Here is a 16,938-nt window from a genome sequence, read left to right as displayed (position 1 = left end):
TTGGGTCAGTTCCAAAACCTTTCCAGCGGTGGGGCTCCCCGGGCACGGCCCTGCGGCCCCGCGATGCGCCCGTCCCGCCCGGCTCCGCGGCACCGGCACCGGCACCGGCACAGGCACCGGCACAGGCACAGGCACCGGCACAGGCACCGGCACAGGCACAGGCACAGGCACCGGCACCGGCACAGGCACCGGCACCGGCACAGGCACCGGCACCGGCACAGGCACAGGCACGGCACCGGCACCGGCACCGGCACCGGCACAGGCACCGGCACAGGCACAGGCACAGGCACAGGCACAGGCACAGGCACAGGCACCGGCACCGGCACCGGCACCGGCACCGGCACCGGCACAGGCACAGGCACAGGCACAGGCACAGGCACAGGCACCGGCACCGGCACCGGCACCGGCACAGGCACAGGCACAGGCACAGGCACAGGCACAGGCACAGGCACCGGCACCGGCACCGGCACGGCACAGGCACCGGCACAGGCACAGGCACAGGCGCGGCGCGGCCGCCGGAGTCCCCTCAGCGGAGCCCCCTGAGCGCGGCCGCGCTCGGCACGCCCACAGCCAGGGCCGGGCCGCGCCGCCTCCCGCCCTGCCGTGAGGCGGGGAGAGGCTGCTGGGCCGCGCCTGGGCTGCCGGGCCGCGGGGGGATCTCTGAAACTGTTCTGCCCGCGGTGTACGAAACCCTGCTGTTCCTCCTCTGTGGCTTCGTAGGTCTCCCCGCAGCTGTTTGGCCTCGCCGCACAGGTGGGTCTGTGTGCCATGGAGGGAGGGGGCGGCCGTGCTCGGAGCCTGAGCTGCTTGTGCGGGTTCGGGGAGCTGGGGGTACCCCCGCAGCAGGAGTGCCAGCGCCCAGCTCGCCAACACTCGGCCATTGTGAAGCCTGCCTGCCCGCACCCAGTTTCGGTGGGTGCTGTTTTGTCAGAATCTGAGTCCTTAATGTTTTTCTTTAATTTCGTTCTGTAAGTACAAAGTCTGAAGTACAAAACTCTCATGCAAGCAGGTATACTCTGTTCTTATATCCTCGCTGTCTAGTGTAATAGTAACTGGTTTAAGTTTGCTTCTGATGTGAATTGTGTCTTGGGTTTTTTGTTCTGCTCAGTTGTAGCAATGGCTTCAGGAACAGCGCTGATTTATGATGAGGAGATGACCACTCACAAACTACTTTGGAGTGAGTAAGTCGCTGCTGTTGTTTTTATTAATAGATTCTTAATAGGACTCGTGAGAGCAGGACTAAATAAATGCACTTTCTGTAAATGTAATAGTAAGTATCTGGTGATACTTCCTTTCATTTTCGTGTAAATAGAAGATCTTTCCTTTAGGAGAAAAAAAAGATTGTATTCACAATTTGTATCTAGATACTGTAATGATTATCTGAAACTGGATTTGAGAAGCTGCAGGCATCCAATCTGGGACGCCTTAACAAGAGGTGCTAGGATGAGGCATCTGAGTAGCCCCCTAAATAGTGTCTTTTAAGCTATTTAAATTGTTTATAAAGCTAAAGTATCATTGACCTTGGAAAACTATGTAGATATACTCACTCAGCTGAAATATGTCAATTACATTCAGTTAGAAATTGGTGTATTACTTAAATTTGCATAAATTAGAGGAGTTCCTTTTGCATATGCAGTGCTTAGAGTTAACAGTCCGTTGTTGTCTTCTCTCCCAAACCTCCTCTCTTCACCTTCATTGTAACCTAGACTTTTAATTGCAGCATTCCTGTGTCTCTAGTTAAGTATTGCAGCTTTTTACCAGTGAGAGAGGAAACAAAAAATGATGCTATTGTATTGTTTGTTTGGGGTTTTTTAAGATTCATTTTTGCTTACATTTTTTAGAATCAATTTCTGACTTAGTTCCAAAACAGAAAATACTTAAAAGATTTTTTTTCCCCATTTTTACTCTCATGTATCTCTTATTTAGGGTAATTTTAAAATGGGGAGTTAAAAGCTAGGTTTTGTTAAGTGTATTAGTTACCTGTGCTGGTATAGTATAGTAATATCATTATTGCTTAATTTTAGTCCCATTTGTGATATTGAAGTGCCAGAAAGACTTTCATCCTCCTATGAGCAGCTTAGAAGTTACCAGCTTGTGGAGAGATGTGTCCATGTACCTGCCAGAGAAGGAAGCGAGGAGGAGATCCTGTTGGTTCACAGGTCTGAAACTTAACTTTCATTCAGATTATTTCAATGAAACAGCAGATCTCATGTCTCCAGATGGTATTTTGTTCCATTTGAAAAGAGTGTTCTAAAATTCTATGGCTTCCATTAATTTCAGTGGAGAATGTGTCACAATGTTAAGTGTGGCATGGGTGGTGAATTATGAATCTGCTATTCCACTAAATCTACATTCTCACTCTGTGGGGTCTTAAGCAATGAATGCTGATTTATACATAGGAATACAAGTAAACTTCTAAAAATGCCTACTTAAATGGTGTGTTAATCTCTCCTTCCCCTACAGTTTAGAGCACCTGGAAGTGGCAAAAAGTACTCAGTCAATGAATGAGGAGGAGCTGAAAAGGGTCTCTGAAAATTATGATGCTTTTTTCTTTCATCCGGTGTGTAAGTTAAACTGCTTCTGTTGTTGGGAGCTACAACTATTTGTGTTACTGCACCTGAGTGGCATTTTTCTAAGAAGGGGAGGATTAAAATACATTTTTTGCTACTGATGTAGTCTCACGTTTATTTATGATACTATCATCATCTGTTTCTAGTTTAGTATAATGCTGTAATTTAAGTTGCCCAAGTATCCTGTCATCTATTTTATAATTGCATCATACCAATATAATGTACTACTCAAATTTTAGCTCTATTTTTGTCACTTAATGTCACTGTGTAGACCATTAGTGACCTGCAAATCACATTTTGGTAACTGTTGCTCTTAAATATTGTGGCATGAAATGGAGATGAGGTCTTCAGTGTTATGTTTCTGTAGGGTTTAATTCCTTGTTTTCAAAGATGCCATGTTATTCCATTCAGTACATCCGTCTCACGTTTTTTAACCTGCTCCACAGAGAACATCCTTATAAAGGTTATGCTGATCACTGGTAATCATAGGGGAAAGCACACTGGGACGTGTGTTGTAAAGTTCTGTTTCAGCTATTTTCATATAGCATTAGTGGGGTAGAATTAAGTCAAGACAATTTGCTGTTGGGATGCTAAAGCATGTCATGTGCACCTTGTTTAAGCTGATGAGTTTCTCTTTCTCAGAGCACTTTCCACTGTGCCAGATTAGCAGTAGGAGCAACTTTGCAGCTGGTGGACGCTGTGATGTCAGGAAAAGTGCGCAATGGAATGGCATTAGTCAGGTAAGAAAATATGTAAGGAAGTTTTCACTTAGCAAAATTGCTTTTGTTGTGAATAATTTATAAAATTTTGGTTCAGACCTCCAGGTCACCACAGCCAGAGAAATGCAGCTAACGGGTTCTGTTTGTTCAACAACGTTGCTATTGCAGCAGAATATGCAAAACTGAAATATGGTCTGCAGAGGTAAGTGCATGGTTGATTGTAGAGAAGCTTTTGATATGTAAACAGTTTGACATTGTACTAGTTCAGATTAATGTCTAGAGCTTTCTGGGTGTCATGTTCCTTTTGGTTCAGAAAAACATTTATACCTTCTGTAGATTAAGATGCTGTGGCTCTTCCTCTGAATGTTTTCTTTTACTGATCTGTACAGAATCCTAATTGTTGACTGGGATGTGCACCACGGGCAAGGAACTCAATATATATTTGAAGAAGATCCAAGGTTTGAAGGATTTTTTTTCTTCTTTAATGCCAGGTGTTTAAAGATTGCTTGCCTTTCTAGAAAATACAATTTCTTAAACTTCTAAAACTAGAATCTTGCAAAACATTTACCTTGCTATTTTAGTCTCTCTGTTTTTCATTTGTTATAAAATAGAATATCTAAATCAAAATAAAATGTAAATCTGTTCTACTTTAAAGAATAACAAACAAAATAAGCAGTATGATTACCTTGATTTGCCAGTACTCAGGTAATACATCTATTCTCTGTTCACAAATCTCTCAGTTAAAGTCTTCAAGTAGTAGTTGGATAAAATAAAAAATACGTGAGCTTTATAATTTTTTTGGAAAAGTGACATAAGTAGATTCTAGAAACAAGTGTGCTGTTCTGAAAATTCCTTTTATTTGATCTGTATGGAGTGAATGCTTACAAGACATTTTTAGCATGTTAATTTTAGGTTAATTTCGGCATAAGACCTACTGTACCAATTTTCACAGTCTAAATCCTTTGAGAGAACTAAAAAGAAAGGATAGAATAGTTTTATATTCTTGCTTTCAGGCAATGCAGTCACCAGGTTCGGTTTATAAAGTCATTTCCACAATCTTTTTGCCAAATCTGATTCTTATTTTTTTTTTATTTTCAGTGTTTTGTACTTTTCTTGGCATCGCTATGAACATCAGGAATTCTGGCCATCACTCAAAGAATCTGATTATGATGCTGTGGGTCTGGGAAAAGGAAAAGGTTTTAACATAAATTTGCCTTGGAATAAGGTAAATATTGTTTACAGCACAACTAATCAAGTACCATAGTTTTGTATCTCATCGTTTATATAACACTTTCTGAGTAAGTGTGCTGCTTCACTTGCTTGGCAAATGTCTTACACAGTGTATATCCTTCCTATCAGGGGAATGTCTGCTGGAAAATTATGGTTCAGAATGTGATAATGTTTGAAAAATAAAAGGGAGAGAAAATCTACACACTCATTTTTACTTGAATGTCTTGCCTTGCCGTCAAATCAAAAAGTGTTTCAGGAGACGGTTACATCCATTCTTGTTTAGCAGAGAACTGAAGCTCATTAAGATTAAAAATGGTGGATATTTACGCACTTCACTTAAATAGAGGGGTTTTTACTGTACTTCATAGGATCCCTTCATCTTTTCCTGTCTTTCCCTAAAGCCATTCATTCATTCAGCCATTCCAACTGGAAAACATAACCAGTGTTTCTCATACTTTTCAGGTTGGGATGGGAAATTCAGATTACCTTGCTGCATTTTTCCATGTGTTGCTTCCGATGGCTTTTGAGGTAATTTTTCACTGCCAAAGAGTACTTCCTAAGTGTTTCTTAAGCAGGTACCATTGAATATTTTACAGAAATGCAGTCATTGCCGGTAGTACAGTTAATACATACATTTATTCTGCTGGTATGACATTGCCCTGATCAACTGAATAGTATTTATGGAATTTTAGCTTTTAAATATTCAACATAATCATCTGCAACTTCTCCAGCAGAAATGAAAATAGTGTAAAAGGGTAATGTATTCAAGGAGAATCCTTATTTGTGTTCATATTCTAATTGAAAAAACAGCTGATCATGGTAAAGTTGAAATCCTGTACAAAACTGAAAATAGGACATAAAGATGTGCTACAACTGTCTCTCTTTTATAACAGTTTGATCCTGAACTGGTAATTGTCTCCTCTGGATATGATTCTGGAATTGGTGACCCTGAAGTAAGTAACTTGTGGTCTTTACATTGTCAGTCATGAATCTATTATGAAAATATTCCTGCTGTTTTAATGTTCTGTGATTGCTAAGTGAAGTTCACTTTGATCAAGCTAAATATACATGCTTGAGTCTTTAGGCTGACCCAAGTTCATTAAACATTACAACAAGACGTGTAAAGACAGATTATCCCATTTGTATAATTACTGTGCTGGTTTTTTTCACCTTCCTTAAATGCAGTTGGTTCAGCACTCTGTTTGATATAATGACAGGCAAGTGTTCTGGTGTTCTCAGACTTGGGTACTTCAGATTGTTTGGGTTTCTTACCAGTGTTTTTGAATCAAGGTGTTAGCTTTTAAAATTTTTTCTTTGGTTTAGGGTCAGATGAATGCCACTCCTGAGGTTTTTTCCCACCTTACTCATTTCCTGATGCAGTTAGCTAATGGAAAGCTGTGTGTCATCCTAGAGGTAAAGAAATTTTGAAATGTATTCCAAGGGGAAAGGTCTTTGTATTAGAGTATTTGTATTAGGGCAAACTAGAAGCTAGGATGCGAAACTTCTTAACCAAATAATTTCTTATTTTTATCTTTCTTTTGAGTACTAGGAATGCAAAAATGACTAAGATTTGACAGCATTCTTACACTTTAGAGTTTTGAAACAAAGGAGACATATGCTCATCATTCAAAAAAACATATCTTCCACAAATCTGTTTAGTTCTTGTGAGCAGTGATTAGTCTACTGGTCTTGACAGTCCCAAACTCATTGAAATGTATTTAGTGAAGAGGCTATATTACCAATTTTTTACAAGTGTACCTCACCTAGTAAAGGAGATTTTATAAAACCTTTAACCTAAAAATACTCTTACCTAGTAATGGAGTACTTAGAACCCTCTTTTTTGATTTAATGACTGTATGCAGGCTCTTTAGGAGCTCTTCCTTATTCTTTTTTTAAACAATTAAAATGTTTTCTCCTTTTAAAGACTTCAACTCCCTATTTCTGCTGTGTGTTAGAAAAATAGTGGCTTTTCAGGTAAACAAGTGTGTGGTAATATTGCTGACACAAGGTCTTTAAGAGTGAACTGTATATTAATTGATTCACTTGACCTCTTGTTTTGCATGACCGTTCTTCTGTCACCCTTCTCTTTAGCAGGTTATTATAGATATTTTTGTCTATTAGCTGAAGTGCAAATAAGCATTCACTCCTACCATGGATGGTGTGACTGCTCCATAGGTGATAGATGGCTTTCTGCATGTCACCTAGCAGTCTTAAATCCATCTTGTTCTCCAAATTGTGCCAAACTATTGGGCAACCACATCTGAAAACTGTCAGGCTGTGGGAGTTTTCTCTCATTTTCTCTCATTTCTCTTGTCAATTTCTACCATTTTAGAGGAAAGTGATAGCATTTGCCTTCTAATGATCTTCCACAAGGATTGTTGAAGATGGCAGGTTGTAGATGGGAATGGAGAAGTCATGTGGTTTTATGGCAAAGTAATGACTGATTTCTGAAATTACTTGAACTATGACGAAGTGAGTTCAATCATGAGATGCCTGTGAAGTTCAGCAGGTGGCCACTAACTTACTGTTTTCATATCGAAAAATCTTTGACTTCGATATACTTGCATATCATCTTCTGTTTCTGTAAATGCAGACATGTTTCAAAAGGATAGTTTATTTTCTGTGTTGGAATTTAGAGAGCTGTTAATAGTACTTGTCCCTTGGTTGACACAAAATACTTTTCAGGGTGGATACCACTTGAAATCATTGGGTGAATCAGTGTGCATGACTGTAAAAACTTTGCTTGGAGATCCTGTACCTCAAATAACTGGAGAAATGGCACCTTGTCTAAGGTAAGGATATAAAGAATTTTAGAACAACTAATGTGTTTTTTAAAGAGACTAACGACATGTATGCTTTGAACATTTTGCTGAAGTAATGTTTTAATAAGGTAGTTTATAATATATTATTTTCTACTTTGGATAACTTGCATTTTTAAAAAGTCAACCAAGGTACAGTTTTATATACTTTTATATACTTTTTTTTTCTGGAATTATTTCTCAAGTTGTGAGGTTTTATAGCATAAAAGGCCATTTTATCCTTAGGCTTTTTTATCCTGTAGAAATCTATCTCACTCAAGGCTGAGATAATCCTGCTGTAATCAAGGTAATACCAGTTAACTACAGTCAGTATTTGGGAATGTATGTAGCTGCAAGGATTAGTGCTTCAGACCCCAGAGCCACTTCAGTTGCTGTAGTGCAGCAATAGCTGGGGCAAAGCTTTCTCTCATCAGTGAGAATTGATGCTATGCAGAGCCAGTCTTGATGAATACTTGTGTTTCTGGAATTTGGAGCATCGAGGCCTGGGGTGAAAAAGCACTTGACTATGTAGAGTTGTATCAAGATAATTTTCAAATCTAACTTCTTTTTAGAGACACTAAGACTGTGTTTGTACTGCAGTGGAATCTGACCTAGTAAAGCATTCTCAACCTTCAGTCCCACATCTAAACAGTGTCTTTCTCTCTACCTCTCTGCACTATTTCCTTCACATCTCCCTATTCTATCCTCTATCTTTCTCTCAGCTCAGCAGCTGTCCTGTGCTTTTTCTACCAGAAAGGCTCCTCATGCAATTTGGTGGCAGCACCTCCCAGTTGCCTGTGTTAGTTAAAACTCAGAGCTTGGATCAGCCAGGGAATCAGTGTGGATATTACATAGACTGTGAGCTGAGTTGCATTTTGTAAACTGATGGAGCAAAACTAGTTATTTTGCTTCCAGCACATCTCATGAGCCCTCTGTGTCCTCTTTTTCTTCTCTACCAGCTGTGGTATCTCAAATTGCTATCATCCTATGTCATAGAGAGTTGATTACATACTTATCCAAGTCGAGCTCCTGAACACCTTACAAGTAATCTGCAAGTACACGGAATTTCTTCTGGATTTAATACGACCTGAATTATGTTTGTATGATAGCTAATGCAATGGGACCGTTTGCCCATAGTGCTGCAAATACCAGTGATAATAAAAAGGAGACTTCAACACAAATAATAGCAGGGTATGTGATTTGCTTAGTTCCTGAACAGATTGTCTTGCTTTTGAGTCAGTCTGATGAAATCTTTACATTGCATAGATAAAATCTCTTGGCAAGACATTGACAGGAGAAATTTTTCCTGAACTTACACAGGTGTGCTTCCTCCAACAGCAGGGCTGGGATTTCACTCATGTAAATGTGTGTACCTGCTGTATGTGTTCTTCACTTATCCTTTTTGACTCTCTCATCTTTTCAAGCAATGTGCCATTGACTCTCATTCTGTTTTGCATTCTTGGAAGAGATCAAAGTTTGTTAATTTTCAGTTGAATTTTTTTGTTTTGCTTTTTTGTTGAGGTAAGTTATGATTCCTTTTATGATTTTCTTCATTGCTGATACTGTTAATCTGGTTTATTTTTTAGTGCTGTTGAATCTATTCAAAATGTGAGAGCAGCACATAAACCCTACTGGAAATGGTTGGCTTATGAAGGTAGTTTCTCTTCATTCAAGCAAATATTATTCATAAATGGATTTATACAGAAATAGAAAATTATTACAATTAATTTCAATGGATTAAACTAATTAACAAGTAGTTACTCATCAAGTGACTGATTAAGAAGTATGAGGCTTCATCGAGGTCGTGTATCAGCTGGTCTGAAAAGAACTTTCTGAAGCTGGCAAACACTATGCCAAAAAGTAGCACTTTGATATCTTTTTTTGAGGATGCTGTTTTCTGTGTCAAAAATATGGTCATAAGCTTTATTACAATATATGACTTTTCACTAGATTAAAACAAATGTAGTAGCACTGAAAAAATAACTTCTGTGTCTGGAAACATTGTAGCTAGCGCATGGGAGTAAATATGCATACTATGAATACAGATGTGTTCTATTTTGTGAATAAATATAGGCAAATATTAACACATTGCTTAGAAACTAATACCTGTGAAACTCCTCTTTCTTTTTCTCTAGATACATCATTTTTACAAAATTTGAGCACCAAATCACACTTACTAAAGAAGACTAATTCAAGTCCCTCCACAGAACTTCAATCTAAGATAACTAACAGTAACAACACTGTCAAAGTAGAAAGGTTTTTGGAATTGCATATGAAAAATATTCTATTTCCAGTGCCTCCTGTCAAAACAGCAACAGCTGGCTCTGAAGGTTCAGAACATTTTCTCCCTGAACATGTTCAGCTTGTGAAGGAAATGGACAAAAGTGAAGTAAAAGCTCTTGTCAGGTTGGTCCTATTTATTTTATTTTCCACAGAGCATGACAGGTCTCTGTACAGACCTCATCTAGCTCTGTGTCTGCCATGGTCATCTTTTTGGCCTTAGTCTACTCAGTTACAGCCAGAATTTCTTCCTTTATAAAGATATTTGTGTTGTATAGCACTCATAGCCTGAAATCCTCTAAATAAAGAAAGAAAGAAAAAAGAATACTTTTACTCTATAACTCTTTCAATAGAGATAGGACAGCTAATGTGAATGTATGAATTTAGAAAGAGGTTTTGCTAGGAAGCTGTCTTAAAGCTCTGTACTCACAGAGTAGAGAGGAAAAATACCAAACTGCTCTGATTTGAGAAACTCAATGTTTTGTCTTGTCTTCATTTAATTTTGACAGAGCTCTGTTTCCTGAATATCATCAGACATTTTTGTTTTCTTTCCAGTGCAGAATGTAGACAGGTTTAGGGAGCTGAAGACTGTCAAGCACTGGTGTTGTCATCTTCCTGCTAGAGCAGGTTTCTGAGAATCAATGTGTAGCACCTGTACAAAATGTACCCCATTAATACTAACTGCACAGCACTTCTATCAGCATCCTTTTTGAAGAAAGTATTGCCTCTAACCTAGTTTTTCTTCATATAATTTATTTTACAGTGGCTTTTATGCAGACCTTGTGAAAGAGGACGAAACTTTGCTCTCTCTTGGCAGTATGTTTGTGATCCTAGATAAAATACTGAAGAAGGAGGTAACAATATATTGCCTTGGTCTTGGGGGTAGGGGTAGAATCGGATTCTTCTGACTTTTTGCTTCTACTATATTGTTGTCCAGATACTAGTCATTATTTATCTCCTAAGTCCACAGATCTCAGATAGAATGTGTTTAGCTATGCGAGTGAGCATGCAAGATGAGAAAATTACTATTTAGGGATAGCTGTTAAACCTTCTTCATCTTTCTAATCGTCTTTGGGCAGCTCATTGTCCAGACTTTCTCTAGGTAGTCACAGAATATGTGTCCCTAAGAACCTTCTCATTGCTCTCAGACTTATGGGGGAGCCAGGCATTAAGTCCTCCAGTTAAAGGGAACACAAGTTGCTGTATCAAGCACCAGTAAGCAACAGCAAGAAATCTGAAGAAATGTCAATACTTTTTCTGTCTCAATGTGCAAAGTTTACACAGTAAATTTTGACTTACATGTGCTTGCACACACATACTCTTTAGTGGTGTTTTCAACAGCTCTGCTCTATGCTCTGATTCTGAACAGAGTAATTCTAGTTCAGTATTTGATTCTTGAAGGGTCAGGAATGAAGAGAGGGCAGGCTTAGAGGGTGCATCTTCATATTTATGAATAAAAATTTGGATGAGCATAGAAGAAAAAGTGGAAACAAATTAAAAATGCTATATCATAATGAGTCACTCTTCCTTTGAGTGAAAACCTCTCTTTAAGGTGCTTGGCCTGCAAGGAAGAGTAGCTACCACACTGGCCTCTTTCTTCTAAGACATCTTGCTCTTGGAAGTCACATATGAAGATCCTGGAGACAAATTTCTGACATTATAAACTGCACACAGCTCCAGGAGAACCTCTAAATAGACATAAAAAATAGATTTTAAAAAATGGTTACTGGTAAAAAGAAGCAGAACTTTTAATGAGAGGCAGATGTCAGTTAACTTTTTGTGCTGACAAAGAGGAGGAATGTGGAGGGGAAACTTATCTTTTTGCTTAGCTTTTAGGTAGAGCTCAAAGCACACACCACAGATGAACACTGAAGGGTTGACTGAGTAATACAACAGTTGTATTTTCCAGAAAAGAATAGCTTGCCTAGGTTAAAGAGACAGAATATTCAGGAACAACCTCCTTTTCATAGGGTATATTTTTCTGCACAGTTTGCAGGCTATCTAGAGACCCAGTAAACATGGCCTTCCCTTGGGAAAGTTATTTTTGCAGTTGCCTTCTGGTATAACGCTATGGTTTGAAATAATAGTATAGTTTATGGCATAGTAGTAAAATATGACCTTTCTGTAGAAAATTAATTAATACAGATGTGGCGCTTAAAAAATTACATGATCTTTTACAGCATTGCTTCTGAATGAAAAATGTGTTTTGTAGGTGTGTAATGGAATTGCAGCAACACCCACAGCTGCTCTTTCTGCTGCTGTTGCACTAAGACATTCTGTTCAGTTTGGATTACAAAGGTGAATTTGTACGTTTTGTGTTTAGAGCCCTTTGGCAACATGTTAAAATCAAATACAAAGTGTGGCAAATATAGCACCTTGATTTTAAAACAAATAGCATGCCCACACATGTAGCATTTTCCACGTGTAATCCAGGTAACAGTGTATATGCCAGCAACAACCTTTTGCCTTTCCAAATGGAAAAAATTTGTAAGGATGATGGCTGTGCTAGCCTGCACTTTCTTTGTCACATTTCAATTTGCTTTTGCCTGGGGACAATTTCTTGATTTTTCTTTTTCCTTCCTAGTATTTGATGGAAAAATGGGGTTCCCTTGAGCTGTCCTAAATGTGTTTTATTTCTGCTTTTAATGGACCAAATTCAATATACATTCTATTTAATGCTTCTAATCTACAAATAGCTCTAGCTGAAAAGAAATTACTTGTAAATGTATGTAAATTTTTGTTTCCTGCAGAGTGCTTTGTGTATTTGTTGGAGACATGCAGATGATACCAAACACAGAAGATGGGTGAGGTCTCCCTTAACTTTAGGGGGTAGAGTCCCAAGGCTTTTTAAATGTTCATAGGTGTCTGCATGCGTGATGAAATCTGCACTAAGGAATCAGTCATGAGCTGACATTTATTAACTTTAGCTTGAGACATAATACTAAACATCCCCAAATACATCTTCAAAGATAAATTATTGTCTCTAGTGATATTTCATGCATTTGGTTTAAAGTATAATCCTTTTGTATTAATTGAAATTTAGATGGTTATTGAAAGTACAATATAATAAATAAGGCAATTATTAATTAAATAGGACCTATCTCCCCTATCTCCCCTGTACAGGAGGCACATATTGCTGATGTAGAGTTCCTTATTGAAAGTCTTCTTTACTTATATATCATTTTTTCCCACTTCCCCTTTTTCTTAAAAGTAATTTGCCAATAGTCTTTAATCATCTTTTTAAAAATACCAGAAAAAATATTTCAGTTTTAATTGTATACATTTTGGAATGTACTAATGCAAATAGTTATTTGCTCCTGCATTATGAATTAGTATTTAAAGAATGATGAAAGAAGATATCCCATTTTTATCCCATTGGGAAATAATTGAATAAATACTCAAGTGAGGTTTTTATTTACAGAAGAATGCTTATCATAAACATCTGTGAGAAAGAACAGTCTGAAAAGAGCAGCTGCAAACACTATATTTCTCTAAACTGGAAAGAGGTAAGATTCACTTTCTGGAAACAACATAGGAGAATTTTTTTTAAAACACAAATAATAGAATATATTTAGAAATTTATAAAATTACATTGATAATTACACTCCTTACTCCACTTTGGGTCTTTGAAATTTTTTCCTGTTCGTGCCCATGCCAGGTTACTACTCCTTCACAGAGCTTTAGAGTGTATTAGAATGCATAGGTTTGAGGAAACCTTCCAAAGTTACTGCAGCTCATCTTCAGCAAAGCAGAGTTACACTGCAAAGACACTGAGGAAAAGATGAATAATTCTGCATGTTTAATATAAAAAATATAAATATTGGTAAAATAGATCAGTGTCCTGTTTCCTAGGACAATCAAAAGCTTTTTGAGAGTCACCTTTCTGTTTTGTTTTATATCTGGAAATTTGGGGCTTTATATTTGTGCTAACCAATTTGTTGTTGTTGTTGTTAAAGGATGCTGAAGGAAATGATTTCTTTTCTGCTGTACTTGGATTCATTCTTCCTGTAGCATATAGTTACCAACCAAACTTAACAGTAATAGCTGTTGGACCAAACAGAAGCCTTGGAATAAGTGGGATTTCTCTGCTTGTTGCTTTACTACAAGGGTTAGCTGAGTCTCGAATTTTTGCTGTGATTGAGGTAAGAAGTGGTGCTAAGCGGTGGTCCTTCAAAGTCTGGCAGAGGCACTTGTATGAACTGCTTCAAGCTGCCCAGTAGAAAAAACTGGCTGTATTTATCCTGTCTTTGGTACCCCTGAGTTCACAGCACAAACTGCCCAAGTTTCTTTTTTGTCCCGAGAACAAGACAAGACACAGTTGCACACCAAGTTGTAGGCAACTATTGCAGCCTGCACAGCGGAGAAGCCGAGGCATGAAAGCAAGCTCATGGTTATCTATGGATCATAGATGTTCTGTCAGTTTGCCACAAATTCCATTTTTATTTGGGATCCACAGCTCAGTTATCTCTGAAAAGTGGCACTTCCCGTCTGTTAAATTATCTGGCCTCTTTCCATCAAATGTGATTGCAAGCCCCCCATTGTCCTGTTCGTAACAGACCTCTAAATTTCCTCTCCTCTCCCCAGTGCTGTACTTTGTCACACACAACTTTCAGCCTGCAGAACATAAATTAGAAGGGCACATATCCTTCAAGTGAACTTAATTGGGATAATACTTAATTGAGGGCCAGAGTACCCAGCTTTATTTTTTTAGGTAGAGAGCACGGAGAAAGAAAATAAAAAAATATAGGGACTTTTCCTAGGCTAACTTTCTCCATATGGTGCGACATTAAGGATGCCTAAATTTACAGTTGGAGGCTGTATCCAGAGCAATGATCAGTGTCAGTGAGTGCATCTTCCATGAATTTGTCTAATCACATAAAGAACTCAACTTACACTCCGGGCCTCTCCAGCGTCCTATGGTTGTAACACAGTTTCTCTGTGTGATCCGTGAAACAGTAACTTTTGATTATTTTTGTGCCTTCTAGTTCTTCTACAATGAGAAACAAAAAGTTGTTCACGTATGCTTATTTTAATCTGTTTCCTAGCAAATACCCAATTAAAGCCATGCTATTCATTAAGCTGCCAATTAAGTGGATTTTGACCTAATTTATTCTATAGTTTTCTCATATTGTTGTTTTAATTTACAATGCTGATACATAAATTATCTAAGATAAAATAATTTGTACATTGATATGCAGTATCCATAAAAATTTATTTGCACACTACTAATTAGGAGTATGAAATGGAGAGAATTGCTGATATTCTGAAGTGTAAACTCAGACAATAAAAGAATATTAGGCATACATGTTTAAAAAAATGATTGATACTTCTATATCAGCTCTGCAGGTAGCTCCATAACAAGATCATGATTTTCTAATGCATGGGCGTGACTTTTTAGAAAACTTGAAAAAATGCTTATATCTCTTAAAAACAAAACAGTGTTACAGTCTTATAAATATCATCTTCATATAGCATCAATATTTCAAATACAGTTTCTGAAAGGAAATTAGGTTGCTTTAGACTGTGAGAAGTCCAAAAGAGTAAATTTCTTGAATAAGCAAACTATATTACTAGTTTTCTCTCATAGAAAGTAAATGATGCATAAAGTAAGCAAGCTCCATGTTCCCCTTAACCTCATAATATTTTCTGTCCTTAACCCAGTATTATTTTTTTTTTAGTCATAAAGGGAAAAGTGAGATTGTTTCTCCATTAGAAAGAAACAAGTTTTACAAAAGATATAAATTAAGTTACATTTTTCAGTAAAAACCTCAATTTGAACAGATTTTTATTTGAAAATGGGAGGTTGCTCATTCTTGCTACTAATGCTAGAAATTTAATTACAAAAGCTTGTTTTAAAATATTCCATGTATCACTGAAACATAGAGATCTTGGTTCACAGAGGTATTTTTTCTTCCCATTAGGACACAGAGATAAGTTTAATGCAAAGTGTAGCCAAAGCCTTACTGGGTGCTTCTACACCTCCCTTTGGAATTTATGTACCTCCTACCCAAGAAAAAGTAAATAAAATAAAAGCATTAAGAGACCAGTTTCAGCAGGAATGGAAAATGCTTCAGTGTTCAGGTAAGCTGTCTGATTTTATCTTTAACTCTTACATACTGTAAGTTTCCAAAAAGATGACATGTAAATGCAGCAGGGTCCTGTAAGTCAGTGGGACCAGACTGATCTAATGTGAAACTGGTGAAATACAGTGATGAATACTTCTAATTCTGCCACTTGAGCTGGAAAGCACCAAATTTCATAGCATAACAACTGTACCCTTGGGACTTAGAATACTGTTCCTCCAAAATTTTGGAATGAAATTACCAAAATATGTGCTTAAAGAATGGATAACAAGATGTGCCCTGCCCCTGATTGCTGATGTGTTTTCTGAATATACTGCTAAACCAGGTGATATTTTTATATGTTTAACTTGTCCACAAATAACTCAGTAATGATAAGTCATGCTGCAAGTACAGTCACAAAGAGCTGAAGATCAGGCACAGCATTTGTATAGGAATCAGGCCAGGCAGGTACCTATGTTTTCAAGCATACTTGTCTAGAAATGTTTTTTTTCTGAATGACTCGTTTTTCAACAACAACAAAAAACAATTATAAAAGTGGGCATCTCTAAAAGAAAATGCCATTCTCTCTTTCAGAGGAAATGCCCGATTCCAGGGGTCTGGTTCCAATAAAAATATTCTTTTGTGGTCAGGAATTGTTGTATGAGCTTGATTAATGACTGGTTTTCTTACTGCTGTTCTTTTCAGTGAAGGAGGGGATTTAAAGAAATTGATTTCACTTCAGAATCATTTTACAAAGAAGAGAAAAAGGAAAATATGAGGACTTCACTCAGCCCTCTTTTCAAGCATAAATTGTCTATACAACAAATAAAAACTGCAAATCTCCAGTGACTTAGTAGTGACCTAAGACCACATCGTGTAAATTCTCAAAATTAAACAAATAGCCCAAGGCAACAGCCATGATATATATACCTTGTTTTGTAGTATTCCAGGTATGATTTACAGATAATTTCCGAGGGCACTTTTCTGTTATTGTAACTTCAATAATTTGCCCTTTTGATTTTAGACACTTCAAATGATGTTTATACTGGTGTTCCTACTGTGTTCAACTTTATATCATGTGCAGTAAATAAATAAAGCTGTCTTTGCAGTTGTCTTTTTTAATTGTTCAAAGTGCTTCCCTTCTCATTTGTTTTGGTTTTCTGATGTTACTGGTGGGGAAATGATACCCATCCCTGAACATTTTGAAATTAAAATCTCTTTCAAAAGAAAATAAAAGCTATGTGAAAGATTTTTCACAAAGAAGAGCTGAGGAACATGA

General features: G+C 37.7%; 1 protein-coding gene across 7 annotated transcripts; it reads left to right on the top strand.

Annotated features, from left to right (window-relative positions):
* The first annotated feature begins 261 nt into the window (after window positions 1–261).
* HDAC10 (histone deacetylase 10) lies at window positions 262–16,790 on the top strand. 7 transcript variants are annotated; one of them, XM_086886930.1, is made up of 21 exons: window positions 262–753; window positions 1,109–1,181; window positions 2,025–2,159; window positions 2,464–2,564; window positions 3,213–3,310; window positions 3,387–3,491; window positions 3,679–3,747; window positions 4,388–4,514; window positions 4,982–5,047; window positions 5,413–5,472; window positions 5,843–5,932; window positions 7,205–7,311; window positions 8,904–8,971; window positions 9,453–9,723; window positions 10,361–10,451; window positions 11,810–11,895; window positions 12,348–12,401; window positions 13,019–13,103; window positions 13,554–13,739; window positions 15,519–15,678; window positions 16,365–16,790. In XM_086886930.1, the coding sequence occupies exons 4-21, from the start codon at window positions 2,538–2,540 to the stop codon at window positions 16,379–16,381; spliced, it is 1,767 nt and encodes a 588-aa protein (XP_086743056.1). In that variant the 5' UTR covers window positions 262–753; window positions 1,109–1,181; window positions 2,025–2,159; window positions 2,464–2,537; the 3' UTR covers window positions 16,382–16,790. The 7 variants fall into 7 exon arrangements, with proteins under 7 accessions (XP_086743056.1, XP_086743052.1, XP_086743054.1 ...); XM_086886926.1 differs by having other exon boundaries at window positions 289–753; window positions 2,464–2,560; XM_086886928.1 differs by having other exon boundaries at window positions 546–753; window positions 1,109–1,177; window positions 2,464–2,560.
* The last annotated feature ends 148 nt before the right edge of the window (window positions 16,791–16,938 follow it).

The sequence above is a fragment of the Cyanistes caeruleus genome, chromosome 4 (genome assembly GCF_971803275.1).
Source record: "Cyanistes caeruleus chromosome 4, bCyaCae1.hap1.1, whole genome shotgun sequence".
Lineage (NCBI taxonomy): Eukaryota > Metazoa > Chordata > Aves > Passeriformes > Paridae > Cyanistes > Cyanistes caeruleus.
Note: the sequence above shows the minus strand (reverse complement) of the source record. Positions and strands in the feature narration are given on the sequence as shown.